The sequence below is a fragment of the Podarcis liolepis genome (genome assembly GCF_965112155.1).
Source record: "Podarcis liolepis genome assembly, chromosome: 16".
In the NCBI taxonomy this organism is placed as follows: Eukaryota; Metazoa; Chordata; class Lepidosauria; order Squamata; family Lacertidae; genus Podarcis; species Podarcis liolepis.
Genome location: NC_139567.1, coordinates 32,142,467 through 32,164,183, shown reverse-complemented (window position 1 = coordinate 32,164,183; position 21,717 = coordinate 32,142,467). Strand labels below are relative to the sequence as shown.

At 44.9% G+C, this 21,717-nt stretch overlaps 1 protein-coding gene across 2 annotated transcripts in view; it reads right to left on the bottom strand.

The window, feature by feature from the left end:
• The window catches only part of ZZEF1 (zinc finger ZZ-type and EF-hand domain containing 1), a 72,510-nt gene that overhangs the window by 28,150 nt on the left and 22,643 nt on the right, over positions 1 to 21,717 (bottom strand). For both annotated transcript variants that reach the window (XM_083479133.1, XM_083479134.1), the window contains exons 15-35: positions 21,268 to 21,437; positions 20,915 to 21,045; positions 20,346 to 20,416; positions 19,071 to 19,185; positions 17,532 to 17,691; positions 17,252 to 17,373; positions 17,023 to 17,145; positions 15,983 to 16,149; positions 15,626 to 15,707; positions 14,307 to 14,508; positions 13,507 to 13,655; positions 11,153 to 11,393; positions 10,188 to 10,267; positions 9,842 to 9,935; positions 8,499 to 9,000; positions 7,363 to 7,527; positions 6,836 to 6,955; positions 5,926 to 6,087; positions 3,546 to 3,675; positions 1,777 to 1,915; positions 123 to 288 (exon numbers count right to left, since the gene is read on the bottom strand). In XM_083479133.1, the coding sequence (XP_083335259.1) occupies positions 123 to 288; positions 1,777 to 1,915; positions 3,546 to 3,675; positions 5,926 to 6,087; positions 6,836 to 6,955; positions 7,363 to 7,527; positions 8,499 to 9,000; positions 9,842 to 9,935; positions 10,188 to 10,267; positions 11,153 to 11,393; positions 13,507 to 13,655; positions 14,307 to 14,508; positions 15,626 to 15,707; positions 15,983 to 16,149; positions 17,023 to 17,145; positions 17,252 to 17,373; positions 17,532 to 17,691; positions 19,071 to 19,185; positions 20,346 to 20,416; positions 20,915 to 21,045; positions 21,268 to 21,437 (3,291 nt within the window). The remainder of the gene's footprint in view (positions 1 to 122; positions 289 to 1,776; positions 1,916 to 3,545; positions 3,676 to 5,925; positions 6,088 to 6,835; positions 6,956 to 7,362; positions 7,528 to 8,498; positions 9,001 to 9,841; positions 9,936 to 10,187; positions 10,268 to 11,152; positions 11,394 to 13,506; positions 13,656 to 14,306; positions 14,509 to 15,625; positions 15,708 to 15,982; positions 16,150 to 17,022; positions 17,146 to 17,251; positions 17,374 to 17,531; positions 17,692 to 19,070; positions 19,186 to 20,345; positions 20,417 to 20,914; positions 21,046 to 21,267; positions 21,438 to 21,717) is intronic.

Below are 21,717 nucleotides of genomic sequence, written 5' to 3'. Positions count from 1 at the left end.
TCTGATCGGCAAGTCCTAGGCTCTGTTGTTTAACCCACAGCGCCACCCACGTCCCAAAGTAGGGGTGCCCAATTCCCAAGCGTGATCCTGTTAAGATTCAGAAGGTTGTGAATGCACAGTACCTCTCAGAGTACTTCTTGGCGGAGTAACACCCAAAGCAAAGGTCAAAATCTTCGCACACGTTGCAGTTCATGCGCTGCCCAACGATAATGCCCTGGCAGTGGTCGCAGGCATATTCCATGTTGACCATGTCGTGGTTCGCCTCGTGGCCTTCGGGTCTCACTCCGCCTACATGGGATGCAAAGGGAGAGCAACGGGTATTCAAAGCAGCCATCGTTCGTTCAATATCTACACCACTCTTGCAGCAGAACTGTTGAATAAATCCATTTCCTCAGCCTCTACTGCCTAGTACCTTCCAGATGTTTTGGACTACAGCTCCCATCAGCCTCAGCCAGCAGAGGGGCGTAAGCTGTAGTGCCAAACATCTGGAGGGCACCAAGTTGGCAAAGCTGATATGTTCTGATTTCTCTTTCTTAAACAGGCTTAAAATTAACCCCTTGGAGTGCACACTCAGTGTCTTGAGAGCCAGTGTGGTGTAGTGGTTAAGAGCGGTAGTCTCGTAATCTGGGGAACCGGGTTCGCGTCTCCGCTCCTCCACATGCAGCTGCTGGGTGACCTTGGGCCAGTCACACTTCTGTGAAGTCTCTCAGCCCCACTCACCTCACAGAGTGTTTGTTGTGGGGGAGGAAGGGAAAGGAGAATGTTAGCCGCTTTGAGACTCCTTAAAGGGAGTGAAAGGCGGGACATCAAATCCAAACTCCTCCTCCTCCTCCTCTTTGCATGGGCCAAGAGCCAGAAGGTTCAGAGTCCTTGCTGGTAGGACTTTTGAATGGCAAAAAAATGAGATGTTTTGCTTGCATGGAAAATGCCCTGTTGGATGTGACCAAAGACACATTTAGGTTCCATCAGCAGCCCATTGGGAGTCTCCGGGAAACTTGTGAGAGACGAAAAAGCAGCACTTCTTCCCCACTGCGTCTGGTATTCTGAAGTTTACTGCTTTGGGCCATGGAGGTTCTATTTAAGTATCACGACTTAACACCTGGAGAGGCCAAGGCTCCAGTTCAAAGCCTGTATTTGACACTTCTGGGTCCCCCTGAAGCAGAGAAATGGGGAGCCGGTGGCCCTCCAGATATCGCTAGAATGCAGCTCCCATCAGCCCCAGCCTGTATGGCCAAGGGTCAGGGATGATGGGAGTTGTAGTCCAGCAACATGGAGGGCCACAGCTTCCTTATCACTGCCCAAAAACACAAATAAGCTTGGGTTGATGCGAGTTGGGAGTTTAGAGAATAGCTAGAGGGCTGCAGGTTCCCCATTCTTGCCCCCAGAAATAGAAAGAGGAGAGAGTGAAGGGAAAGGAAGGGAGTAGATAACTTGAAGTCCCTCTTCTCTGCTGGGAAAACAGGCCAGTAGTAGTTGATGAATGTGCTGGGAATCCACATAACATCAGTCCATCTATACACATACATACCACTACCTGCAAATTATAGTATTTCCATGTTTTACACCCTACTCCTCCTTTTTCTTGTGTGGACAATATTGCCTGTTTCAAAATTCAGAAAACTGGTGCCATTTTTTTTTTTTTTTAAGTTAATGCAAAAGGATCTCCTTGGATGTCTACTCTTTTTTAAAAAAAGGAAAAGAAAGATGTTAAACTACAGAAAACTGAGCACCCCCCTTTGAAGAAGAAACGATACCATTTCTGGCTAACTGGCTTACCCAAAAAGCACGTTTTGCAAAGATCCATGTCGTTGCACTGCAAGCAGCGGTAACGATGCCAAGGAGCGATCTCATCGCACCCGTCACAGGATATGTCCACGTGTAACAGGTCGCAGTAGCGGGCAATGAACATGTGCATCTGGAACGAGACATGGAAACGCTTTTCACGGGCTTGCTTTGCAGAAAACTTTAAACCATAAAATGCCACCATCTTGGATCTGCCCACTGCAGGTCCAACTCAAGAGCCATCATCTGTAGCATGGGCAGATCAATATATTTCTGATAGAAATTGTTGAATTGTAGAGTTATTCTTAAATGCGTATTTTTAATGGGCATTTTGCTTTGTTCTTTGAGCTTTGAACAGTACTGCAAAATCCAGAAAAGTGCAAAACCTGAGAGGTAACTGTGTTCCAAGCCACAATTAACTTCAGGAGGTGCAGGTCAGACCACATCAGAATATACAAGAAAATTAATTCCATGCAAGCTACAATGCCTCTATCTAGATCAGGCATGTCCAACAGCTCGATTGCGGGGCGCCCTTGGTCGATCGTTCCCCCCTCCCCCCCCAAAAGCTAAAACAACTTTGGGTCTTCCTCGCCCAAAAAAGCGCAACAACTTTGGGTCTTCCTCCCCAAAAATCCAATGGTTAGATCACTGCCAGTTATTTTATAGTGGGAGTGGATTGCTGTCTCTTGGGAGCTGGACATGCCTGCTCTAGATAATGGAGCAGGAACTGGGAAGAAAGCCCATCACAGGGAAACATCAGGTGGGAAGAACATGAGTTTTGTGAAGCCTGGAGGGCTTTGGAAAGAAAGCAGATGGATGCAGAATTGCTTCTTGGAGTTTTGCTCTCTCTCTCTGCACAAACCGCACTTGGTTTCAGCCCCAAGGAGGCTTCTGATTCTAAGAGCCAATTCAGGTGCAGCCTACAGTAATATTCTGAAGTAGTATCATGAGCATATACAACTCTTCCAGCTACAAACAAAGCTGGTTACACACTCCCTGTGCCCCCAGATTCAAAGCTATCCTGTGAGCAATATTTTGGAACTTAGAAGTACCTAGCATGCACATTCTGAGTTCCCAACTCCATCTGCCTATCAGTGTTTTCAGCCAATGACTAAAATGTGTTTTTTAGTCATGCTGCTGGTTCATTAAAGTAGCTCTGCGAAAGGGTTTTAAACCAGCTGAATCATATATTTTAATGCATTTCCAGGATTCTCCTCCGCCCTGCCCCCCGGCCCCCATTTTGAAAGTTTCACAATGATAATGATATACTAATGTTGTTATATGGTTGTTTTTAATTTGCTGGCTTGGGTGGATTTGACCCCAAAAGGCATCTTATAAATATTTAAATGCATAGATAAAATAGAAGGCAAATCAAAAATTGACAGCTAGCTAAAAAGTCGCAGGAAAATGAAAGATAAAAATGCCTTCCGAATCCCAAATGGTGGGGGGGGGGGGGGAGACTGCACGCTCCCAGGGCCACTGGGTGGACTTCATAGCTCAACAGGTTTGAAGGAGCATCTTCCAAAGCCAATGTCAGCCACCTGCCTTCTTGTGTTCAGGATACATCCTCCCTTTACCCCATCCCACAATGTCATCTCCAGTTCTTGGAGTAGGGTCCTTGGGCCTCTCGTACGTGCCGCCCCAACCCCTCCTGGCTACAACATGCCCATCCATGCCTGCCTATTACACCAGCTCTGCCTCCACCTGCTCTACCTCTTGAGCCCTTCCACCAAACCCAGACAAAAAGTTTTCATTCTACTGACCTTCCTCTGCTTCTCTGGATCAGCCTGGCTTATCTTGTCGCACCAGCTTTCAAAGACTCCTTCTTGACACTCGTCCATCCACTCGGAGTTCTGCTTGTAGTCTGCGAGTTCCTCTTCCTCGCTCCACTGGCTAGGAACAAAGGCACAAAATTAAATGCTTTCTACTTAGAACGGCAGGACCAAAATAATGGGGGAAGAGGGGCTGCAATGTTTAATGGATTAAAAGCCGTTTGATTCCAGTAAAAAGAGGCCTCAGGTTAATATGCTTCCAATATCTTAACTGTAGCCTGAACCTGGTGTTCCAGATTAAGAGCTGAATAGAAGAATTGTTCAGTAAGTCATCCACAATTATGCAAATTAATTTCATTAATGCACAGGATTGCCCCTGCCCCTTCAATCTGGAGAATGTGGCAAGCCTGGAAGCTTGGAGGAGGGGGGTAAGGACATCTCTTCTACAGTCCCGCTGCTCTTTTGAGGGTCTCCATCTCAGAAACGCAACAAGCATAGGTCAGTGCGTAGTCAGGGACAAGATCCTGCAACTTAGGGAGAATGGAAGGGCCCTGAGAACAGAACACCGCACCACTGAGGGAGTCCTTTCAGTGGTAATGCCCTGGTTTGTGGGATGCCCTCACCAGGCAGGCTTACAGCAGTGCCTCTGCTGTCAACCTTTCAGCACCAAGGGAAGACCTCTTCATTTCCCCACGTTCCAGCATTTCTAAAAACCGTTTTCTGTTTTTGTTTTGCTATTTAAGGTTTTATCTCTATGTTCTGTTTTTTAAAACTCAAGTCAACTATTTTTCACACTTTCACATGAGCACATTTGTTAACGGGTGGCACAGAAAAACTTGGTGGACTCCTGTTTGTTTTCATAATTAGGACAAGCACTAAACCTATCAATTTAACCCTCTTTAGGATGCCTATTAAAATTAATGCTTTAAAAATAATTTGGTCTTCTTCCAAAGAATCTCCTTGGAGTGCCTGCTCTAAATTGAATTATCTGAGGCCAGTAAGAGTTTTCGGTGCTAGCACCATAGTTATGGAACAGCCTCCCCAGGGAGGTTTGCCCAATGCCAGCTTATTTCCAGCAACACCCAGGTCTTCTAAATAGTTGGTGCAGTATGACCTTCTATGTTTTTAAATCTGTGTTCTAGCTTTGGAGGAGCAAGGATGCAGGTTTTGATTTCATGGCTTCATGACCTAATTTGCATTTCCAATGTGTTTAGAATTATTTCCTGTTAAACCACAAAGAGAACTTTATGCTGTACTGGAACAGCATGCAAATGCCATTAATAAACGAAGTTTTAAAAAGTGGGCTACTCAAATGCCTAGCCCTTCCACGGAGATGACTGGCAGAATCCGAGACCTGGGAGAAGAGTCAGTGGAAGAAGATTGGGGGGGATTTAAAATCTATTTGCAGAAATATTGTAAAATTTCTGAATGTTGATGACATTGAAATGAATTGCGGGGGTTCTAGTAACAAGATAAAATCTAAGATTAAACCAACAACAGATAAATTAATGGGCTATGAATTTGCTGAACCAACTTTGAAAAGGGATACAAGAACGGGGGACGCGAGGAAGTCAGGAGAATATGTGAATTTAAGATCTAAAATTAAGAAAGAAGGAATTTTTGTGTTTTTCTTATATGTGCTTTTTCTTTTTACTATCAGTTTTTAATGTACGTATTTTTGTATTTTTATGCTCAATGTGTGTATTGTTGTATTTTGTAGTATGTATTTTGTGTTTTTATTTTCTTCTTGTCCTTGTCTTTGTATCTTTTCTATATTTTGTAAAATTTAATAAAAAACTTTAAAAACAAAATCAAATGCCTAGCCCTTCCAGAAACTCACAGCCCCTACCAGCCATAGGAACAAATATGGAATCCTGCAATGCAGGCAGTTGATATATTAATGCAAACAACCAACATCTCAGTCTCAAAACACTTCAAACACGAGGCTCCCCCACAAAGGGAAAAAACAACAACAAGGCATCTGTATTTTTTTAAGAGAAAGCCAGCTCTTGTAGGAAACAGTAACTGCTTTGGGAAATATCTTTATTTTGCATTATTTATTCACTTGTCAGATTTCTACCCCACCTTTCAGCCAAGATCCCCTCGAGGCAGTTCTGGGCAATTCCTACAAATGCACAAGCGACTTCCCAGCCAAAATTATTTCACAGACTTTCAAAGAATCAGAGTTGGAAGGGATCCCAAGGGTGACGTAGTCCAACCCCCTGCATTGCAGCAATCTCAACAGGCAGTCTCCCATCCAATTTGAAACCATACCAGACCCTGCTTAGCTTTGCAAATGTGCAAGTCATTTTGTTGCGGCACCGATAGGAGTGTCAAAGCAAAACAAACCCGGGTACTTGTCCCAACTTACCAAACTATGCTGTCATGTGTACTTATGTTCTCTCGTGACATGTTGATAAGGAGGTGTGGCAGCTGTATATCAACAAAGAAGGAAAGGTCACTTGGCTCCCAACCCATGTCCAAGAGGTGAAGGAGAGACGTCTGCACGCAGGACAAGGCAGGGAGCAACGATCTAAACGAACAGGGAAGACAAACCAGGGCAGCGCAATTAAAACACGGAGGAGCTGCAAGGCTGCAGGTGGCAAAAGCGAAGGAGAAGGGACAAACGGCCTTAATTTCATTTGGGGGGGTAAAGGGGGCTATGACCAAAGGAGACAACATGATGGAATTTGCACATAGTGTGGAGGGAAGCAACATTGGAAACAACCTGATTTTTCTCCCTTGTTCATAATACAGAGCCTTTTCTGTGGCTGCTCCCCTACTGCGGAATTCCTTCCCAAGAGAGATCAGACTGACTCCTCCCTCCCCTTGTTATCCTTCTGCCAGCAGGCTAAGCAAGACCTTCCTCTTCAGACAGGCCTTTGAATACTAAAGTGCAAAGACTGCCCACTGGGCTGCTGTCAGGGCAAACTGCATTTAAATTGCTGGTTTTAAATGTGTTTTATTAGTTTGCTTTTGTAACTTTGTGTTTTATAAAGTTTTTAACAGCTTTGAGCTGCCTTGAGTCCCAACTTGGGAGAAAGGCAGGATATAAATACCTTAATAAGTAATAAATGATACTCAGAGCTCAGAGTGATGCAATAAAATTAATTGATAGTAAGTTATGGGACGACAATAGGATGTACTCTTCACACAACACCAGGGACAATTACCATGGTGGTTGGAGTAAAGGAGTCTTACAAAAAAAAAGGATCTTGTATGCTTTAAGAGAAAGAAAGAAAGAAAGAAAGAAAGAAAGAAAGAAAGAAAGAGGTCCATACTTCTCATCGAGGTCGTTAAATCCTTTCAGAGCGTTGACCAAAAAGAGAAGAAGCTGGTAGTAAGATTCCCGTATTTCCCGGTGCAGCTCAGCCCCACAGCCTTCCAAGTGTGCAAAATAGCTGGAAAAGAAGATATATAGGCTGTTGGATTGCATTTTATAAGCCTGCCATTGTGTAATACTTCCCAACAACCATAGCTACTTCAATCTACCATTGCACTGACATCAGAGCACAGCGGCAATGAGAAGAACCAAAACGAAGGATTGAAAGTGGGTGGGGGAATACATAACTTGAGCTATTCCCAAGATCACCCATTAAAATATGACAGTGCTAAGTGTATGACAGGCTATCCGTATTAAAAAATATTTTTTATTAAATATGCTGGCCTCGGATACCCCCATCAAAGGTGTAGGCCATACTAAGAATGATGGACCAATGGCTTGATTGGACGCATTCCGCTCTCTGCTAACCTGAGCTACAAATGAACAACTGCCTATGCCTGAAGTGCAGCTTCCCACATGTCTTACTTTGTGAAGTCTTTTTGGCAAGCCAGGAGTTCCAGCAGGAAGATGATGCAAGGTGGGGTGAAGCAGTGAGGCTGGCTGAGGGATTCTAGGCACTGGAGGATCATCTTCAACACTTCCAAGATGCTTTTGGCTTGAGCTTTCCTCAAAGCAAGGACTTTCAGAACGCTAGGAGAAACACAAACACACCCCTTCCTATTAAACCTTTTCCTGCATTGGCACAAGGGGACGGTGCATTCACTCACACTGATGAGCTTCTCCGTCAACAGAGAACTGGTGATGTCAAGAAGCCTAACAAAGTGGCAAGTGGTGGGTATTTATCGATCAGGACAAAATGTGGCAGCAAAGCGATGACAACACGCTACATGGCTTTATGGTTTGTTATAACAAATGATCTCTTTCAGCTTCTGCCTTCTGGAAGAAGGTATAGGGTTATAAAGGCCAGGACTAGCCGCCTGAGAAACAGTTTCTATGCAAATGCAATTCTGGTTCCAAACGCAGCATAAGGGGTCTCTATAGTATAGTGTATTTTAAAATGGGCTTTCAGAGTTTTTAGGGCTTTTTGAATGTTTTATGTAGTTTTGTAGTAGTTTTATGTAGTTTTTCAATTTCATTGTTCTGCATGCGACAATGACATTAAAGATATTGTATATCTTATATATCGTATAACAGGGTTTTCTGATATATACACAAAAGCAAGAAACGCTCTCACATACACTCGCCCACCGGGATGGAATTCTTAACTCAAGAATACATTTCTATACTTTTTTGTACTGCATAATATACGTAACCCCTAGGCAGTTTACGTAAAGTGTTAGAACCAAAAACAAATACTTCTCACAAAACATTCACTGTTGAGCACATATTCTGAGGCAAAACACACCTTGTACCATACTGCGGTTCCTCGTATCTGATTGGCCACTGTGAGAACAGGATGCTCAACTAGATTGGCCACTGGACTGATCTAGCAGGGCTCTTCTTATGCTCCCACAGCATCCTATTGTTCAGCAATAAGCCCCACAGGCCAAGAGGTAGGAGCCGAACAAGCAAATCTCAAACGCCCCTTGAGGTTTTCCTGGAGCCTCTATTTAATGAGACGTCTGGTTTTTCTTACCGGCACAAAATTGGATCTGGCTCACCTTTCATGAGAAAGAGATTGGTCCTTAATGAAGTCCAAGGTGTGTTTCAGGATGGGGTATTTCTCCTTAATGCTGGGCACAGGCTTGGACTCCTCCATGGAGCGGAAGGAGAGGAGCCGGAGCCTCCCGCGGCTGAATGGAGGCTTCCGAGTGGGAGTGGAGGGAGGGGACAAGGCATCTTCTTGCTCCGACAAGTTACTGTCAAGGGATTTGCTTTGGGACGCAGGAGACACTTCTGTCTGCGGCGAGTCTGGCACCTGCTTCCTCTTTGAGCTGGAGGCTGTGGCCTGACCTGCCTCCGGGAAAACAAAACCAGTCACTCCAGAGACGGGGGAAGAATCTGATGCTTGGAAATCCGCTTCGACGACAGAGCTCGTCCTCCGACGTCGGTCTCTGTGGCATCGCCCAAAGTCCTCTGCGTGATCCGAGTCGTGGCCTTCTGCCTTGGTCCGTGCAGGCAGAAAACTGAGCAAGAGGTGACTTTTCTGGATGCACTGTTGCGCTGCAATAGAAAGGCAACAAGCGCATCATGAGAGCGGTGCAACTGGGATCCTCCTGCTCTGTGCATCTCGTATCAACAGCAGTGGCGTAGCGTGGGGGGTGCAGGGGGGGCTGGCCGCACCGGGCGCAACATCTGGGGGTTAGGGTTAGGGGGCGCAAATCCACGGGTTAGGGGGCACAAATTACTTGCCTTGCCCCGGGTGCTGACAACCCACGCTACGCCACTGATCAACAGCTGAAATGTTAAGTATTTCATAAGTGCACGGCCTACCTTACAGCTTTCGCTATAATAATAATAATAATAATAATAATAATAATAATAATAATATTTGTACTCCGCCCATCTGGCTGGGTTTCCCCAGCCACTCTGGGCAGCTTCCACAAAGACCAAAAATACACTAAGATATCACACATTAGAAACTTCCCTGAACAAGGCTGCCTTAAAATGTCTTCTGAATGTCAGGTAGTTGTTTATCTCTTTGACATCTGATGGGTGTTCCACAGGGTGGGCGCCACTACCGAGAAGGCCCTCTGCCTGGTTCCCTGTAGCTTTGCTTTTCGCAATGAGGGAACCGCCAGAAGGCCCTCGGCGCTGGATCTCAGTGTCTGGGCTGAACGATGGGGGTGGAGACGCTCCTTCAGGTATACTGGGCCGAGGCCATTTAGGGCTTTAAAGGTCAACACCAACACTTTGAATTGTGCTCGGAAACGTTCTGGGAGCCAATGTAGTGTGAGCACTTCCTGCCTTGGATGCCAGGGGGTGATATTGGTCAATGTGGCTGCCTGCCACCCATGGGAAAAGCAAGAGGAGCAAAGAGAGGCAGAAGCACAATGACACTTACCAAGGGTCTCTGGGTTCACCTCGCTCACCTCAGCAGTCTGCTTCTCCTCCCCATCATTTCCCTGGTTCACGAGGAACTTCTGTTTCATTTCTAGCTGTAGAAATACACATATTTTTAAAAGAGTTTAAAGTACTTTGAAAATTTGCCAAGGTGTCCCTGGTGGATGGAGGGGGTAGGGAGACAGCACATTTGATGCTACTTAAATGAACTCAGGTGCTTAAAATAATCTTTTAGAGGGATTTCTCTGCACAGAAATGCTGAGACTGACTCAGGAAATGAGGAACAAATGGGGGAAATTGTATGGCAGCCATTTTCTGGGCCCCAGGGTAAAGAGAGGAAATCTTACCATCCATATTCTGATCCCGTCGGCCAGGGAATATACTTGTGCAAACTCTTCGCCCAAAGGCGTTTTGCCTCCACTGTTGACTGTGGGGAAAGGAAGAAAAGAAGAGACTTCTAAGCCACCTTGAAGGTGTAACAAAAGAACTGCGGAAGCCACAGTGGACCTCTGCCACTACTTCAAATCAATAAAAGAAAAGTGGTTGTCTTAGGGCCAGTTTATACGAACAATGGAACTGAGGGCCAAAAATCTCCCTGGACTGGATCAACTTCAGCCTGCAGGTAGAAGATCAAATGTTTGATGACTGCATAGCTGCAGAGGGTAGGGGTGGAGGGGGAAACAATCTGCCCAGCTCACAGAAACTTTGACAAAGAGAATAGCTCTCTGAAACATTTTTCTATACACAGGGGACATTGGTCCCCACCTAGCATACAACATGGAGTGGTTTGCCACTTGTATGCCACTTGCCGCTTGTATAAAATGGCACCCTAGGCTCACTTTTGTATAAAAATACTTCCATAGAGACAATGTCATAAAATATCAGGGCAGTGTACAACTAAAACACCATTTAGGGCAATACAAATGGTTATTCAATTGACTGGCTAATCAATTTAAACAGCTGCAAAGGCCTGGCAGCATAAAGAGGTCTCTGAGAGATGCCTGAAAGTCAACAGCAAGGGTGCCTGCCCCAACTCTGCTCCACATCACAGGTCCAGTGACACTAAATGCCCAACTTTCAGCGGAGGCCAGTCAGGCCTCTGGAACACACAAAGGGAAACTCAACTCGCCCCCTTTTTTCCCACGTGTGTTACACAAACTAAGCGGGTTTTTCACATGTACATAAAATTGATGCAAGCAAAGTTGTAAATATTATTTAGAAAGAATGGACAAGCCACACTTTTACAACTGAATCATGTAAATATGAGCAGTCGTCTTCACTGTGAATGTATGTTCACTAAGGTAGGAGTTACCATATTTCTGAAGCTTCCCATACAAATCTGGAGAGAGATAGACCAGAGCAGCAAATGTAGACTGGACAGCTTGATCAATAGTGGAACCAGCAACTATATCAGTCTTTGGGGCCTGTTTTTTACATGCCTGTACGAGTCCTTTGAAAAGCTCAGAATTTGGCCCACAGAACTCCTGGGCAGAGTCTGACTTTGCGAAGTCAAGGAGAAAATTATGACAGTTGTTGGCATGAGAGTTTGTGGCCTGAAAAGAAGATTAGAAGAGATTTAGTTGGTAACAGTACACTCTGGTTTAGTGTGACAAGAATGAGCCTTGTCTGCCCTGTACCTGGGCGCATACACTTTCTCCCTTCCCTCTCTGACATAGTCACAGAGACAAGAATTTTCCGCTTCCATTTTATATTAACCATAGTTTAGTGTGTCATCTGAACCCTAAACGGTGATTAGTGAGAACAAGCCAGCTTCGATTAAACTGTTTGAAGGCGGCTTTGCTTCTACTAACCATAGTTAAGATTAACCACATTTTGTCTTGGATTGACGACAAAACATGTGTGGTTAATCAGAAGCTTCCAGGTGTAGTTAAATCGTTCAGTTAAGTAGTACTGAAGAGAAACTGCTAAGGCCATATTTGATGTGACTGGAAGGGAGTAAGCAAGCTATGTTACACGTAAGAAAACATTTGGAGACATCGAGAAACTTGGAAAAAGCAACAAATCATGCTGTAGAAGCTTCAAAGACAAATGCAGATGAAGCACTTGTGCAGCAAAGATGATGGTGTGAAAGAAGGCGACAACAAAGGGGTCTAATTGCACATGTCAAATAGTGTTGCTTTAATGATGCTTTATGACCGAATAAACTAACGTAATGAAGGGAAGGGTCTGATTATTTTGCACTTCTATACCTATGCGTACACTGTGTTTAATTCCATGGTAGAGACTTCCACATAGGGGGTTCTACCTTGGACGTGCAATCAATAAACGTTATTGAATTCTTCATCTTTTAATTAGTGACCCACAGTAAGGGAACCTCCTGACTTCCCCCACACTAAAGTCCTCACAGTTGCACAAGAGGAGAAGCAAGATAAGATGTGAGCCTGGAGAAAAGCTAGGGCTGCTCTCAGTAATGCCAAACTATGGTTTAGCTTTCTGTTTTAATCGAAAGAAACAGATCCCTAAAGGAGCAGGTGTGCAATCAGGTGCTTCTGGATCCAGCTTTGTCACTGGAGGCCCAGGGAGTCTCAGTGGCTTGAAGCACCTTTTACTAGCTATACTCGGTACAACAGCTTTTACCATTCCTGAGCCAGGAGGGCTTGACCATGGTAGTTCAGGCACTGGTAGCTTCAAGACTGGATTCCTGCAAAGTACTCTATTGTGCAGCTTCCCTTGTATGACCTGGAAACTGTAGTTGATGTAGAATGCTGCAGCACAGTTGCTTATAGGAGCAAGACCCCGTCAGCATGCAACTCCTCAGCTCAGTGGTCTGTATTGGTTCCTGATTTCTTATTGGGCCACGTTCGAGGTGTTACTATTGGTGCATAAAGCCCGGACTTCCGGGTCGGCGCCATCATTTAATGGCGGATTCCCTCCGAGCATAAAGCCCTTAACGGTTCAGGACCACTTTACTCATACCATGTATGCTTAACCAATCACTTTGATCTGTGGAAGTGGCACTGTTAAAGGTGCCAAATAATACTCATGCCACAGTGGTGAGAAATCAATCTTTTATTGTGGCAACACCCACATTTCGGAACTCTCTGCCTATGGACATCAGGCAGGTGCCTTCACTGTGCTCTTTTTGGTACCTGCTGAAAACATTTTAGTTTAGGCAAGTGTACCCAGACATGTAGATTGTTGATATGTTTTAATCTTTTAAAAAAAAAACACCAACCCTGTTAATTATAATTATTTCAGTATGTTTGATTTGTCTTTCCTGTTAATGTTAATGTTAATATTTGGTGCATGCCACTTAGAGGTTTTATTATAAGCAAACAGGAAATAAATTGTTAAATAAATAGAATAGGATAAAAAAAGGAGCAGGCTACTCAAGATGCCCTCCTCTAGAGCTCCACTAAAATCTCCTGCAGTTACCACACAGTAGCCCAACAACCGTTGTGCCAGCAATAAACCTGCTTGGTGACCAGAGATCAAATGAAATATATCCTCATCATGTTTCTGCCCCATCCCATCCTTAGCCCTGGTCACTCTTCCACTGTGATCTCTGGTCATAGCTACCTGTGTTGGGGTAACACCTGGAGGCGGTCATCTGACTACTGTACAATATCAGCTAAGGAAGCACTGAAGAGAAGCAGAAGGGCTGAAGTGCTCCATGCATTAGATTTAGGAAGTTGGCTGAAATACCTCTTTGTCTTCCTGCGGTGTTTGGCTACGCTCTTTAGCTCCCAGCTTTTGCTCAGAACGCATCTGATGCCTGAAGACCGGCTTCCACAGAGGAGAGTTAAGAACAGACGCCACTTTTGCAGGAGACAATTCTATTTCATTTCCTGCCTCTGGGGAAGGAAAAAAGAGAGGCAGTGATATTAGAAAAGTAAAGGCTATACATCTGTTATATTAAGCATCTTAAATTTCTAGCCTCATAACCTTTAAATCAATGGAAAGTGAAAAGGAAATAAAATACAGAAGCCAGTCTTGTGGATTTTACAATATGATGTAGGCACCCTGGATGTAGGCACTCTTTCTAGGGCTCAAAATATGCATATAACGTTCTTGCCTTTGGTTGTTTTAGATCACACGTTTTTAAAAGTCACCTTCAACTATTGGGGGAAGGGGAGAAACAGGGTACACAATTTATTTTACTGTGTAGGTAGCCAGACGAAGGAAAGTAAAATTGGCTAAAGGGATTCAGTCAAAAGTCATCTAAACCTGGGGTTCCAATATCAAAGTTTCACATGCTACTCAGTGCGGTGGCTAGAGGAAGAACAACTGTGAATTGCTCTGAGCTTTTTGAAGTTAAGAATGGTACGTACGCAAACCTAATGAACAAATAAATCACCAGGAAAGCATTGGAGACTGAAGACAACTACATTGCCTCAGTTTATAGCAAAACAACCCCTCCTTCACCTTCCTTACAACTCATAAAGGATCCTCGCCACAGCTCCACACCCTGAACACATTTCAAGTGATGCTTGAACTCAACGCACCTCGCTGGGATTTCAGCACCATGCTCTGAGAAGCCAGGCGCCCCATGAGCCTGGCCACAAGAAGATGCAGGTCCAGGCCCCACGAAACTTCCACATCTGGCAAGCCATATGCAGTGACGGAGAATTTGTAGCCCCACTCGTTATTACTGCTGTCGGAGTGAAAGAGAAACTGCAGCCGAGGGCCAGCCTTAAAGGTCACTTTCTACAGAGCAACAAAACAGGTGAGGTTTTCGCCAAGTGTCACATGACAGGAAGTCACAGCAGGGCTATGAATGATAACCCAACATTCCTCCATCGTGCTCGCAGCTCTTGCACACACCCACACACAACACACCTCCCCAGCCAAATGAAATGCAGCGTCTTTTTATTAGGTGAAAGAAACCTTGGGAAGTTTTGACGGAAGGATGCAATGCAAAACTTCCTATTTCAAGAGTTTTGCAAAAAGCCTGGCAGTGTGTTTGATTCTAAGGAATGGATAAAGCAAATGCCATCGGATAGTGAAACTTCAGTTCAGAAACCTGTGTAGCCCTGCCTGTCAGGAAAATGACACTGCCCAGCTGGAATGAAGGCTTTAACCCCCTTCAAGCGATAGGAAATACTTTCTTGCAATTGTGAGTTCATACGAGTCTTCAGTACAGGGATGACCAACTTGTGGCTCTCCTGACATTGGAGGACTACGATTCCTATCGTTCACTGACAATGCTGGTGGGAGCTGATGGGAGTTGCAGTCCAGCAACATTTAGAGCAGTGGTGGTATCCTAGCCAAGGGGGGCGTTGGGATTGCCGGGGGGGGGGGGCGCTAAGAGGCAAGAAGGTGGCAGGATGGTGGTGCAGGTGCAAATAGCTATCAGTCTTTGAAAAGCTAGTTTCTCTGGCTCAAGTTCATCCATTTTGTTGACTTAATTAAACTAAATAGTTTGAATAAATGTGCAAGTACTTGTTACTCTGTTGAATTTGATTGTGTTATTATCTTCCTTAGTGTGTCATGCAAACCGATGTGGGGGTGGGTTGCACAAGGGATGAGTTTATGGAACCAAGTCGGGGTTGACCAAAAAAAAAAGAATTTGGCAATTGCTGATCTAGTGGGTCACACATTGGCCACCCCTGCTTTAGGAGCATGTTGTGAAGCAAGATTTAATGCTGTCCCCAAAAGGCAATGTTCTTCATCTCTCTTAAATAACAAGGTATGTGGTTCTCCATAAAGAACCTCCCAGTGCAGTTGCAAGAAAAGCCAGGAACAACTGAATGTGGTGCCACCGCAGTGGGTTTTTGCGTGACACAGAAGTCTTGCTCGCTCTCAGTATTTGGAAGCCACTCACCTTGGGCCACTTGTCTGTGCCAACTTTGGTATCGTAGCGAGTTTTTCCACCTTTGGCGTCAGTAAATTCCAGGTAATCGTACCTATGAAGATGTGTTTGTGCAGCATTAAAAGAACAGAATTTCTCTAACCGGTGAGTTCTGGCAACCTTTGGGGGCCTAACTGGGACAGGCATTGAAGAGACACGCAGAACAATCCTGAAGGTGTGGCATTGAGGGGGCACCCCTGCCTAGCTAGACCTTCCCAGGAATGCAAGGGGCTGGGCTAACAGATGTATGAGTGAGCCTTCAGCAATGGGGCCAAAAGAGAGGTGCTAACATGGAAGTCACACCCAAGATGAAAACTGCTGCAAGGTTACCTCCGCTCTGTTTCACATCTTTCGTCAAACTCCACCTCGAAGTAAGTTGCCCCCGGACAAAGGAAGACGGTGACGTCGTGGCAGTTGTTTTCGTAGTTATGTGGGGATTCTGCAGCCCATGTCCGCAGCACCACCGGCTGCTCCTGCTGCCAACTCTCCATGCCCACCTGGCACAAATAAGAATAATGATAATGATGATGATGATGATGATAATAATAATAATAATAATAATAATAATAATAATAATAATAAACCATTATAAAAGGAGCCAAGGGCGATTCAGCTCCCCAGATGCCAATCCAGGAAAAGGAAGTCCTGAAATAACCAGGTGTCTGGTGCACACCTGGAAGCTTAATCCAGAGGTAAATGGACAACATGAAAACTGGTCTCTCTAAAGAATTTTTGACATTGATGTTGGCTAGGATTTCAATAGCCTAGAAAGGAAGAACACTGAAAATAATCTGCATTTGCCTGTGGGGTGTAAGAAACTATGGAAAATTACGCACATAAACTGAAGAGTTTCCTGGGGGAAGGAGGATCCAAAATATTACTATGCCATCTCATGGGGTTTTATTTCTCAAGATTCACTACCCACGCCGGCTTGGGAAATATGGATGTCTTGGTTTGTACTGGTGTGTTACCACTTCCCTTTCTCATTGTTCATTGCGTGTTTGCTTTGTATATGGCATGATCTAATACCCTACCTACTGCAGTTTGGGGCTGTAAATAATGTCAATTAAGAAAAGAAAAACAATGAACGTCTGGGTCCCTTGGTAGCACTAGGCAGGCCTACCTAGATAGATATTTCTCAGCATGGTATCTGCATGCGCCGGGACTTGAAGGCCTCAGATTCTACAGAAGTGTTTGCATTACTCAAACTTGGGCCCCTTTCTCAACACCCATCTTTTGCATGACTTAACAGAGGAAGAGTTAATTTTCATTTCATTCTTATCCTACTTTACACAGAAAATGCACTTGACGTGGTTAACAGCAGAGTTCATATTGTGCACTGAAAGCATCAGCACCTTTCCCAAGGCTACCTTATTTGGGCCATCTCCTGGCTCTGCAGACAGGTCATTCAGTAGCTTTGTCAAAATGCTGACATCCTGCAGGAGGGTACGATGTGGAATGTCTAAAGTGCAGAAGTCCTGCAGGAAGGTCATCTGGGGAAGGACAAAAGGTGCCCTGTTAGAATTACAGGTTGTTTTTTAAAAATATATCAAGAAAACCCACCCACAGCTGTCGTAAGCATCCCATAAGTTCACTCACCAGCTGGCGGGCTACCATGGAAAAGACAGAGTTGCTCAGTTTTTCCACTATTGTTCTCCCACTGTGTTGGGACAGGAGCGACTCTAAAATTGTCCTGACGCTCCGCAGGAACTGCTGCACATCTAGACAGGAAAGAGCAAAAGATGGCTTACTAAACGATGCAGAGTATCTTCCCCAGCGTGTTGCTCTCCAGGTGTTTTGAAGTACAATTCCCATCAGTACGTTTGGGACTTTTTATAGAAAAGGTAAATTAAGAGGCCGCTCCTGGTCGGATACTTACATTTTGTAAGGATTTCTACAGCAAGGCTCTTGGGTGCTGCATCACTGCCCTTAAGTTGCAAGTAGCACCAGGAAAGGAGGCTGCCCTGGACAGACCAGAATAAGGACGAGAGCACAGGACCCGTGTCTTGCTGGGCAACGCCCATCATCAACATTTCGCACTGTGGAATGCAAAAAGTTTCACCTTGTCAGAAATGCTGGCCTTGAGCAACTTAAAATAGGGTGCTTAAGCTTTTGCAGACTGGGCAGCCTTGGGGGGGGGCATATGTCAGTGGTGGGTAAGAGCAACCCACACCATTTTTACCTTTGCACAGTAGGCTGGTTTCCACACACACAGAAGTCTCTGTCCTCAATGCTCTCTATCCTCCAACCAGGCAAACAAGAGGCATTCTCAGAGTTCAAAGACATATTTCAGCCAGGCACAAACACTCAAGGCAGGTGGTGGACCTTGGGAAGTGTCCCAAAGGCTAGATAGGGAGGCTTGGTGGCCAGGGACAGGGAGAAGGGTGCATTTTGGTCCCCGGGTCCAAGGTTTCCCACTTCTCTAACACACTGTTTTAATTACCCTGCTTTTCTATTATTTGCTTAGGTGTTTGCCTGTTGGTTTTTGGATTTCTTTTCTTTTAAGACTTGGGCTTGCCCAAACTGTTGTAAACTGGGGACGAGGGGTGGTCAGCAAACTGCCCTGGTAGCTGTTATGGCTGGGGAAAGGCGGTCTATAAAGAAAAAGAACAGCAGTGATGTATTGCCATAATAGGTAGAAACCAAAAGGAAGACACTGGATATGGCCGGGGTGGGGGCGCAAATAAGAAAAATAAAAAATTAACAGGTGAGGAATGACCTTAATAAAACATTAACAGCTGTTTAGGCTGTAAGTGTCAAGGTGCAGCAAATGCAAAGCCACCTATTTACAGACTTAAGAAGTTACCCAATAACTTGGGTAAATAGTTGAAATAGATGAATAGATAAAATAGTAAACAGATGAAATAGCGGAAGAACGTTGCCTCAGGAGAGTGAGGAAAATTCTCAGGGATGATTCACACCCTGGCCAGCACTTTCTTCTGCCCTCAGGCAGAAGATATAGAATCATGAGTAGTTGCACCAACAGGGTAAAGAACAGCTTCTATCCATGGGCTGTTAGGCTGCTGAATGAAAAGGTAACAACAGGGCAACTGACTTTCGGGTTTGGTGGGTGTGAGTCAGTAAACGAGGGGAATTAAGACTAGGAGAGCTGAGTGGGGGGTGCTCGTGTAATCTCACCGTATACAAGTTGTACAAGTGACAATAAAGTATTTCAGTTCAATACTAAATTGATCCATCTCACTCAGTACTGTCAACAGTGACTAGCAAGGGAGATTCCCAACTCTGCCTGGAGATGATGGGGAATGAACTTGGGATGTTCTGCATGCAAAGCAGGTGCTCTACTGCTCAGCTACGACCCTTGCCTGTACTTTATCCAGTCCTGAGGACTTTGCTGATAAATAAAAGTTTAGCCATTTCACATGCAAGAACTACCCCAAAGACCAACCGGAAGCACTACCTCTCTCGATGTCACTGCCAGGAGCGTTTCTGTCACCGCAAGCACTTTATCCACATCAACATCTGCAGAAGGTCCTTTGTCTGGCAACAAGAGGAGCCCACCTGGATCCTGGTCACTGTCAAAAAACAGACATTTTCACAGCATGGCTCTTAAAGGCACCCCAGACGCAAGCATTCCAGACTGCAGAATCCATCCGCTTCAATATCCCAACCTTCAAGCAGAGCAAATATCATCTCCCTAACCCCCACTCCTTATGGTTGCAGATATCGGGGTCGTACCCAGCTAACTTCTCCTCACTACAGATCCATCACAATTAGCGCCCCTTAAGTTAACTGCTTCCACTCTCCTTCTTTAGAAAGAAAACTGGAACATTGCATTATTAGTAAAACTAACTTGTTTCTCCAGAAACTACTCAAGGAAACAGATCTTTAAAATGGACACTGCTTATATTGTTCGATTATTCATTTGTTAAATTTGCATCCCACCTTTTTTAAAAGAAGCTCAAGGGGGTGTACATGGTTCTTCCACTCATTTAATCCTAACAACAACCCTGTGAGGTAGGCTAGGCTGAGAGGCAGGGAATGTCCTCCAAGGTCACACCCAGAGAGCTTCATGGCCAGGTGGGGGACTTGAACCTGGGTCTCTCAGGTCATATGATCTGACACTCTAACCAGTGGAATTTGAACTTTCAAAATAAAATACAACTATGGGGGGTTATTCAGAGTTGATGTACTAAACTAAATAAATTCACTTCAGTTACTTAACCGCTGATTTCAGTGAGCCTCCTCTGAGTATGACACGGGATATTACCCAGTCTCTTTTTTCCCTATCCTGCAACTATTAAGCTGGTTTTCTTAAAATCAAGTAACTGTTGTCTATTATGAGTACAGTGGTACCTTGGTGCTTGAACTTAATCCATTCCGGGAGTCCGAAACTGTTCAAAAACAAAGGCACAGCATCTGATTGGCTGCAGGAGCTTCCTGCACTCAAGCAGAAGCCGTGTTAGACGTTCGGCTTCCAAAAAGCGTTCGCAAACTTACTTCCGGGTTTGAAGTGTTCGGGAGTCAATTTGTTCGACTACTAAGGCATTCGGGAACCAAGGTACCACTGTATTGGCAAAATTCTCAATTTCTCCCATGCCATTTGTTCTCAATTCTAAGACATTTTTTTGTCTATTACTTTACAATCATCTCTGAAGTGTTGATTGATTCTAAAGACCTGAGTGGGACTTACTCCCAGGTAAGCGCGTATCAGATTGCAGCCAAAGTTGCTTACCTGAAATATGCACAGAGGGATTTGAAAGTAAGATGGACAGATGCCTTGTGTTCCTGCTCTGTTATGTTTTTCTGGAAAAAAAGAAAAAGCTTGATTAAAAAAAAAAAAGCTCACACATTTCCCCCTCATGTAAAATATGTCAAGGGTGGGGTAAGGTTTGTGGCAGCATGACATTTTGATAGCCCGTATCAGAAAGTGATCGGAGAGTTCGACGTAAACTGAGAAGACTTGAGTTCAAATGCTAACCAGCCACGATGCTCTCCAAGGCTGCATTTCTTTTTCCACAACATTCAAACAAGTGCCACTAAACCCTGTAGGACTTACTTCTTAGCAGATTATGCAGATGACAGAGTTCTGAATGGCGATGCTGCACTCTGGGCCTAACCTACCTCACAAGATTGTTGTGTGGATATAAAGTAAGGGGGAGGTGATGTACTAAGATCCTTGCAGGGTGGGGAGGATAAAAGTATAGTTGGCTTGCTAAAGGTAATCCACAGGGATTTTGCAGAGAGAAAGCAAAAGCTAAGGGTCTGTGCTAAGATACGAAGATTTCTAGGTCCACAACATACCAACATTGCAAAAAGCTGCTCCCGCCGGGTGTGTCTGTGGGGGAAAAAGATGGCTGCTCCGTTCAGCAATGTGTTATTCACTTCCTGCTTCAAGGTCTTCAGTGATGGGGACTCGCTGTCGCTGTCTACAACTGCTCCCCAAAAAATGCAAAGAGAGATTTCTGCTTAACTATGAGCAACCTGAATCTCATTTCCTTACCTGCTTTCCTAAGCTTTTGCATGAAATTCCAATGCCACACAGCACTTTACAGTGGCCGGGTTCTACCACCAGGCTATGCTACCCTCCCCCCCTTTATTAATGGAAAAGATGGGTTTTGAGGCAATGGGGTGGCGGGCTGAAGTGAGGAGATCACCTTCACACAGATGCTTGTAGAGTTCCTCTGCTGCTTCTGCGCTGTCAGACGTTTTGCTCTGAGCAGCTTCCTGAGTCTTTGCAGCTTTGTTATCCGATGTGAGCACTGAAAAGCAGCTCTGGAGAAGCCGCAGCAACATGGCTTGGGCATCAATGCACTCTTCTCTTGAGCTAGGGTGGGAGGAAAGGTCACAACCCTGATGTAGTAAAAATCCATTCATAACCCCGTGTGCAACGCTGTCATGAACGACCAATTGGAGGCAGGCAGAATAATGTGATTCTCATCCCATCCTAAAAGTGGGTTTCAATGCAGGAGCCAGATAGGTAGAAGCAAGCTCTACACTCAACTTCACCAACCGGGTTGGGGTGGACGTGTCTCAGATGTTTTGAACAACTCCCATCAGCCCCCGGACAGCAAAGTCACGGCTTGCACTCTCACTAGCCCTCCAGA